General features: G+C 45.7%; 1 protein-coding gene across 2 annotated transcripts; it reads left to right on the top strand.

The window, feature by feature from the left end:
• The first annotated feature begins 727 nt into the window (after positions 1–727).
• On the top strand, positions 728–6,484 carry LOC144059401 (potassium voltage-gated channel subfamily A member 3). Of its 2 annotated transcripts, none has more exons than XM_077578469.1 (3): positions 728–3,611; positions 5,507–5,564; positions 5,674–6,484. In XM_077578469.1, exon 1 carries the CDS (start codon positions 1,018–1,020, stop codon positions 2,614–2,616), a length of 1,599 nt encoding a protein of 532 aa, XP_077434595.1. In that variant the 5' UTR covers positions 728–1,017; the 3' UTR covers positions 2,617–3,611; positions 5,507–5,564; positions 5,674–6,484. The 2 variants fall into 2 exon arrangements, with proteins under 2 accessions (XP_077434595.1, XP_077434605.1); XM_077578479.1 differs by having other exon boundaries at positions 5,507–5,568.
• Positions 6,485–8,837: the final 2,353 nt, after the last annotated feature.

Below are 8,837 nucleotides of genomic sequence, written 5' to 3'. Positions count from 1 at the left end.
AAGACTTTCTGCTACTGCACTTTTTTTCCACGGCTGGTGAAACCTCATGTGTGAGGATTATTCGCATTTCCTCTGATTTCAGTCAAATCAAACATCCCTTACTCCGTGCTATGATTAGTTTGCAGGCGAACTCAATAAATATCAATTCCATCGATTTTCTTTACTCATTGAAATCATTTGTATGTAATGAGAGCTTGTAATAGAAATCACTAAAGTTGAATTCTTAGTTTGATTTGTGAACTCTGAGCCAAGAAATATATTTCCATAAAATGTTGATTTTTCTGGCACTTTCAGTTTCTCTTTTCTCTTTTCATTTCAGAACCTTGGACAGCAGCGGCTTAAAAACATTTCTGCAACCCTGACAAGAACAGACATGGAAAAATAAACTAATGTATAAATTGGATCAGTACATTCTGAAGAAGAAAAATGGAGTTGGGTTTCTACCAAACTAATTGTTTGTTGGCTGTTTAAGCTAATGAGGAAAACAATTAAATGGTTTGCTTTCTATTCTGCACACTAATTATTTCGCACCTTCCTTTTCTCTTTTCCCGTTACACGTGCATCTCATATCATCATCTAATAACTGGGAACGACTGTTTTATTTATGGACCCCACCCCCCAATGTCCTATCTGTTAGCAACGACCTTGTTGAAAAGACAGTTTGGTGTGTGGCTGCGCGCGCGCGTCCCAGCTTGCTTGCGTGCGAGCGTGCGTAACAACGCCGAGAGCGCAACAGGGAGACCGGCACGCCCAAAACCGGTGCGAGTTGAATGACGGCCGACTGTTGCTTTCGGCATGCGTCCTTGCGCGCTGCTATTGGCCGAATACCGGGACATGCACCCAGGCGCGCGGTGCTGTGGGCGGGTAGAAGGCTTGTTTATAACCCCCGCGTCTCCGGTGGTGGGCGGGAACAGCAAGCGTGGTGGGGAGCGAGAGTGGAGGAGGACGAGGAAGACGCCAGACACCAGGCTGTAGCGGCGGCGGGGTCCGCGGAGGGGGCGAGGCGGCTGTCCCTGGATGCGTCGTGGTGGGCCGCGCATGGACGACCACCTGAGCCTCCTGCAATCACCCCCGCCGAGCGCGAGCAAAACACGGGGCGACAACCTGGTGAACCCCGGATACACCGAGACGGAGGCCGACGTCATGACGGTGGCGGCGTGTGACAACATGTTGGAGGAGTCGGCGGCTCTCCCGGGCCACCACTCTCTGGATCGGTACGAGCCGGACCACGAGTGCTGCGAGAGGGTGGTCATCAACATATCAGGCTTGCGCTTCGAGACGCAGCTCAAGACGCTTTCGCAGTTCCCGGACACCCTGCTGGGGGACCCCAAAAAGAGGATGAGGTACTTTGATCCCCTCAGAAACGAATACTTCTTCGATCGGAACCGACCAAGTTTTGATGCCATTCTCTACTACTACCAGTCAGGAGGGCGCATCAGGAGACCCGTCAATGTCCCCATTGATATCTTCTCAGAGGAGATTCGCTTCTATGAGCTGGGTGAGGAGGCTATGGAGAAGTTCCGGGAGGATGAGGGCTTCATTAAGGAGGAGGAGCGGCCCTTGCCGGAGAATGAGTTCCAGAGACAGGTGTGGCTGCTTTTCGAGTACCCGGAGAGCTCGGGACCGGCACGGGGCATCGCCATCGTCTCCGTCCTGGTCATCCTCATCTCCATTGTTATCTTCTGCTTGGAGACGCTGCCTGAATTCAAGGACGAGAACCAGGACGTAATCGCTCTCTCGCCCGTTATTAACGGCACCCATGCCTATTTCGTCAGTCCCTTCTCAGATCCCTTCTTTGTGGTGGAGACGTTGTGCATCATCTGGTTCTCCTTCGAGCTCCTGGTGCGCTTCTTCGCCTGTCCCAGCAAAGCCACGTTCTCCAAGAACATCATGAATATTATTGACATCGTGGCCATCATCCCTTACTTCATCACCTTGGGAACGGAGCTGGCGGAGAGGCAAGGGAACGGACAGCAGGCCATGTCGTTGGCCATCCTGCGCGTCATCCGCCTTGTGCGCGTCTTCCGCATCTTCAAACTCTCGCGTCATTCCAAAGGCCTGCAGATCTTGGGTCAGACCCTCAAGGCCAGCATGCGAGAACTGGGCCTGCTCATCTTCTTCCTCTTCATCGGCGTCATCCTCTTCTCCAGCGCCGTCTACTTCGCCGAGGCCGACGACCCGGACTCGGGATTCAACAGCATCCCGGACGCCTTCTGGTGGGCCGTGGTCACCATGACCACCGTCGGCTACGGGGACATGCATCCGGTCACCATAGGGGGCAAGATTGTGGGCTCTCTGTGCGCCATCGCCGGCGTGCTGACCATCGCACTTCCCGTGCCGGTCATCGTGTCCAATTTCAACTACTTCTACCACAGGGAGACCGACGGCGAGGAGCAGGCCCAGTACCTGCACGTGGGCAGCTGTCAGCCTCTGGCGGAGCCCGAGGAGCTGAGGAAGACGCGCTCGTCTTCGTCGCTCAGCAAGAGCGAGTACATGGTGATAGAGGAGCACGGCATCAATAGCACCTTCAAGCAGCAGCCAAACTTTCCAACGAGTACTCAAAACAACTCACAGAACTGCATCAACATCAACAAGAAGATCTTCACCGACGTGTAGTTGGTTCTGGTGTCATTAATGGACGTGCTAAGGGTCAGATGTCATTGCGCATGGAAGCAGTGCTGGATCAGAAAAAGGAGACAGTCTACTCACATTCAGAGAATTAGAATTGGTTTCAATGCTCACAATGTTAAAAAAAAAAAAAAACACATTTGGAGAAAAGGCGCTCCTTAAAAGCCTGCAATAGAGAGGGAACCTGATGTAGCTGGCGAGGAATCTGTGAAAGACTACAAATGTATACTCCAATAACCTTCACGTTGTATTTACCAGAATTGTGATTCGTCCGTCGTAGCCAATGTGCAATATCCAAGATCGTTTCGATGTGTTCAATGTGTCTTTAAACACACGTAATGTCTGAAAAAAAAAAAAAAAGTTAACCTATATGATATCAATTAGACTGTGCTATGCCGTTACCGTGCGTTAAAGTCTAGTCCAAAGTGCTACTATATGTGTTGAAAATCAACTCCCATATAGAATAGAGGCTTGTAGAGGTGCCATGTGGGACCAGTGGACCGCCACGCTGTGTCTCATCACCTACTCAAGACACGTGTGAGAATGAGCGCAAAAGAGAGGCAGGGATCTTCCACGCACACACGCGTGCTTCTCTTTGGACGCCTCAAATATAGCCCGCTGTGATGCAATCACCATGGTGACGGTCGTTTCCCCGGCAACCCCAACCACCGTTGCCATGGCGCCCCTGTTTCCACAGAAACCTCCCAGATGGCTTGGAAGCTATATTGAAGATTAGCATCTGAATAGCACGTCTTCAAGGACTGCTGGTGATGACGTCAGGGAGCCAAACGGCAACAAGTGCATCTAAAATTCGACTGTGATGATCCAAATACAAATCCTGCCACCATTAGTGAACCAGTCTCAAACCAAGGAAGCGGATGGAGAGGCAGCCTTCAAGGAATTCTGAATGGACTGTCTGGCTATCCTGGGTGCAACACTTATGGCGCCCAGCTGGGGGTGCTCTTCACCCACCGATCGCACTGGTAAGTCTCAAGCACGTTTCATTTCCACGTCCTAATAGCATTTATTTATTTTCCTTTCACCACTAAAAGTGTCTGCAGATTTACTGCTGCTTTATGGACCTGCCAATGCAGACATCCTGTTTGTTTGGACGGGTCCCAAAGCGGGTGTGCCAAACGCTTGCTGGTGTAAACAGTCTTGTTTCTTTGTCATGTAATGTTTTCACCTTCACTTGACTTTGTGTGTCAACAACATGCTCACCTTGTTTCTCTCGCCTCTGCCCCCTGGTGGCCATCATCGCCTGCCAGCAGAACAGGTGGCTGGTATCCCTTCGTGAGAGAAACAAAGACGCGACATATTTAGCTGAAAAGGGAGAGCTCTCTGCTCTGTATAAGTGGTACATATGAGCAGGTTTTCCTCAATGAAGACAACATTTTCATTGTTCAATAAATTATAATTGGCATAGTTACTGTATTTTACGGCGGCACGGTGGCTGACTGGTTAGCACGTCCGCCTCCCAGTGCTGAGGACGTGAGATCGAGTCCGGGCTTCGGCCTTCCTGGGTGGAGTTTGCATGTTCTCCCCGTGCTTGCGTGGGTTTTCTCCGGGTACTCCGGTTTCCTCCCACATTCCAAAAACATGCATGGCAGGTTGATTGGACACTCCAAATTGTCCATAGGTGTGATTGTGAGTATGATTGTTCGTCTCTGTGTGCCCTGCAATTGACTGGCAACCAGTTCAGGGTGTACCCCGCCTACTGCCCGAAGCCAGCTGGGATAGGCTCCAGCAACCCCCGCGACCCTTGTGAGGACAAGCGGTAAAGAAAATGGATGGATGGACTGTATTTTACATTTTCAAACGTGATCAGCTTTTATGTGAGCTTGTTCTTTTTTTCTACCTCCTGTGAGGGCCATAAATATTGGGACATCGAACCAGTTCTCAGCTTTTTGCCTCTAAACACCACCACAAATTATTTCATTTCAATTCCATTGTGGTGATGTTTAGATTCAAAAACATGAGAATTGCGTCCATGTCCCACTATTTATGGCCCTGACTAGTTTATTGCACTCAATTTCACTACGGAGTCAAATGTAAGGGTGAAGCAGGAGATCCCACAAGAGTGGCCCCCAGCCCATGATTGATTATTCTTTTGTTAGCGCTGACTTTGGTTTTCAAATGTTCTAGTGGGAACCTCATCAGCAAAATCAAGATGGCATACTCACATACTCAGGTCACGTAAAAGCTACACTGAATGGATATTGCACTTGTTTACCCTTTTATCTGATTGGTCAAGCTGGGAAAATGGGAAACAGCTGGATGGCTTGGCGAGGAGACAAAGTACAGTATAGCTCACAAAACGTTTCCCTTGCCTTAAAAAAATAAAAAAAAATTGTCCAGCACATGATGAGTGAACTGGACATTTTGTTTTGTTTTGTTTTGTTTTCTCTAGTCTGAAAAAACACTGCAACATGCTTGGTTTTTATGATGGGACATTTTTGGGTTGCTTTACATTTCTTTGCAGACATGAACTAAGCATCAGGGGGCGGCCATTTTGCCAATGGGCATTGACTGAAAATGACATCACAGTTGCTCAGCTAGGGCTCAGGTAACGGCCAGTCAAGGCTAAACCTGTTTTCCGAGTTTGGTCATGGGATGTTAGCAAGCTGACCCGTGATTGTTATTACCTAAGCAACTGTGATGTCATTTTTGGTCACCAAGTGGCAAAATGGCCGTCCTCTAAGATGGAGAAAACCGGGTGGTTGCTCCTTTGCTCATATTCCACAAACGAAATATTAATAAGAATACCGTGTGTAGACTAGTGGGTGTAAAGAACATATTTTTTGAGAGGAAAAAAAAGGGTTGACTTTCCACTATCACAAGATCATTCAAAATATTGCCTTCCATGTCACTTTCTCAGGTGGAAGCTGTCCAGAGCGCCTGGAAGTCTTCATGTTCCCTCGTCGACTGTCTCTCAAGTAGGTAATATTTCAAATGCAGCCTGAAAATATATAGAAAATGACTGAAGGATATTTTGCTAAAAAAGCATTTCTATCTGTTGTTGTTGTTGTTGTTGTTGTTATGCAGGATGTAAGACAGAATATCTGTGGACCAAAATGGGGTAAACTTGATTGACAAAGAATTCCCTCTGGAGGAGAATTTCTTCCTCTGCCTTCGATCTGGCGTTGTCTAACTTGGTGCCTATAGCAGCTCCAACCTGCCACTTGATCATTTTAGACCAAAAGTCAAGAAAATCTCAAGAATTAAAAAAAAAAAAAAACTTCCAACATCCTTCATTTCCAGCTGTGAAGCTGCTGTTTTATGACTGCTCTCTGTTTTGCGTGGAAGCGATGAGAAAATTCATGCCAATGCGTTTCAGACTTCTCTCGCCACGTTGCTTTTAAAGATGGAGAAAAGACAGCCAGCAGTTTTAAGACACAACGTACACAATTCCTGGAATGTATCCCGTTTTCTCTATATATACACTATATTAATGTTCCTTCCATCTCACCATCAGTATACTTGATAACCAATGGGGTTTTTTTTTTCATACTGAAAGCTGCAAAAAAAAGAGGCCAAACATTAAGTGATAAGAAACTGTGATACAAATCAAAGACTGTTAACCACATGCCTTTGTTAGCTCAGTGTGCTCTGTATTGCTAACATTTAAAATACATGTACTGTATGTTACATGTGACCGTCGCTGCTATTCCCCTGTCCTACTCATGGAGAATGACAAAAAAAAAAAAAAGTGCTCACAGTACAGACATGCAAACACACAAAGCTTGCATCTGTCCATGAGTGCTTTGCTGCAGAATGTTGGCAGGGGAAGGCTGCGTTTGTCAGTATTTGTTCTGTGTTACTCCGTGCTGTCTTAAACATGACCCATATAACCAGATCATCGCTTGCACTGTCTTTATTTCAAACGGCGCGTCTTTTGTGAATGATTGAGATGTTCGGAGGGGAGACTGTAGAATCAGGCAATTTTAATTTAAAATGTTACAAATCAAATTAAGGCCAGAGCTGAATATATGTGAATCCGGTACAAAAAGTGCATAACTGGAAAATGGTTGGTCATAGGAAATGCATATTATATTCTTGTTGCCACTTTACATTTGTGAGAGGCATATGCCATACCTGACACTGAAAAAATATGCGCCATACCGTGAAAGTGCACAGCTCGCCAAAGAAATACAGCAGGAAATCACCATAGCAACAAGATCGAGCTCTTGCTAAAAGCATATAAGATACACAGACGGAGAATTCATCAAAATTCTCAATAGCGTTGTGACCTGTTTACACTTTCTGACAGGAAGACGGTTGCCTGTGTGTTCCTGCGTGTCTGTTTGCGTATGTGTTTACTTCCTGGCACAGAAACACTGCGTGACCCCGCAAGCAGGCACGGATCCATTTGGAAGGTGTTAAACACAATACCAGGAGCCGATTCGTGAGCCAGAATCAGCACAAAAACAGACAGCAGGGATTCAGCCGTCAGTAAAAATATGGAGCAATAATAATGATGGTGATTAGATAGTGACAGATCGATTCATCTCGTGAGAAAATGAGCTAATTGTATAATAAAATGTAAAAGGCCGCTACTCCTCCGCGTTGAGAGGAACCTGTTGAGGTGGCTCGGGCATCTGGTTCGGATGCCCCCTGGACGCCTCCCTGGAGAGGTGTTCCGGGCATGTCCCACCGGCGGGAGGCCCCGGGGACGACCCAGGACACGCTGGAGAGACTACGTCTCTCGGCTGGCCTGGGAACGCCTTGGGGTCCCGTCGGAGGAGCTGACTGAAGTGGCTGGGGAGAGGAAAGTATGGGCTTCCCTGCTAAAGCTGCTGCCCCCCGCGACCCGACCCCGCATAAGCGATAGATGATGGCTGGATATAATAAAATGTACAAAATATAATGTATCTTGAAGGCACAATGCAAACAAATCAACATCCATTTTCCATACCGCACATCCCCATTGAGTGACCTATCACAAGCTGATATGGAATGAGAGGCGGGGTACACCTTGGACTGGTTGCCAGTCATTACAGGACACATATAGAATGGCAAGCATTCAAACTCACATTTACATCACAAGAGAATTTGTAACATTAAATCGTTTTTTTTCGCCAATTTTTGCTTTTGACTTGCAAGTGCAAACTCAGTGTCATAAAATGAGTGCACATTCTTTAAAAAGGAGGTTTCAAGCTGTTGTCTCAAGTTTGTCACACTAATCATAAAACAAAGATACATATTAGATATAATTTACAGTATAACGGTGCATTTGTCTGTTGTGAGACTAATAAAGATGATCTTATTTTGCAGTCATTTACATGTATTTATGGTTGTCTGCTGCATCCAGGCAGGAAAGTATGAAGTATGAATTTGCCCTTATACTGCCTCTAGGTGGCCAAGACGTGCAGACCAGAATGAGCAGTACAATGTGCATTGAAATGAATGAGAACGTGTGACACAAACGGTTACATTGGTTTTAATTGAAATACATTTTCTCATTACAGCTATTTTACTCATTTAAAAAAAAAAAAACATAATTGTTGCTGTTTTATTTGATGAGGCTGGAACAGATTAGTGTAATTTCCATTCATTTCAATGGGGGAGGATGATTTGAGAGGTTTTTTTTTTATAGTTATGTGTGTTCAAGTAATGACTTTAATTCATAATTCAATGCACCACTCAATATAAGTTTATGTGAAAATTAAAAAAGTTGGCTTTTTGCAATCCAAATTAGCTTGTGGAATGTTTGCAATTTTGTAGTTTGCCAAAATGTTTGTTATTTAGTAAAATAATCAACATTAGTAGGACAAAATATCACAACATCAATCAGATTAACTCTTATAAAAAAAAATAAGTGTTCATTTTAGAAATGAGACTGAAGCATACTTCAATCACAAGCAGTATTCAATGCGTTTACATCTTGAATCTTGTTTTACAAGCCATATAATGAAATCAGACTGTACATCACGTGTGACAGAAATGTGACTAGATTTATATTCGATTAGATTCATGATTGTTTTGTTTTTTATGTGGCCCAATAAAGCCATGCTGGAGTCAGAGCAGAGATTTATTGTTGCCAGGGATGATGATGCTGTTGCTAGTGGCTGTGCATAAATGAGAATGCTGATTGGTTGAGCTGGCGTAGTATTCAGCCACAGGCACAGTAGACAGGGCGGGACTCCTGCTATGAACATGTGCTTGGCAAATGAACAGAATGCAGTAGACTCGCAAATCCTCAGCAGACA

The sequence above is a fragment of the Vanacampus margaritifer genome, chromosome 1 (genome assembly GCF_051991255.1).
Source record: "Vanacampus margaritifer isolate UIUO_Vmar chromosome 1, RoL_Vmar_1.0, whole genome shotgun sequence".
Taxonomy (NCBI): Eukaryota; Metazoa; Chordata; class Actinopteri; order Syngnathiformes; family Syngnathidae; genus Vanacampus; species Vanacampus margaritifer.
Note: the sequence above shows the minus strand (reverse complement) of the source record. Positions and strands in the feature narration are given on the sequence as shown.

Bases quoted from the DNA above. Each gene is read 5' to 3' on its own strand.
- LOC144059401 (XM_077578469.1), top strand. From the start codon at position 1,018: ATGCGTCGTGGTGGGCCGCGCATGGACGACCACCTGAGCCTCCTGCAA.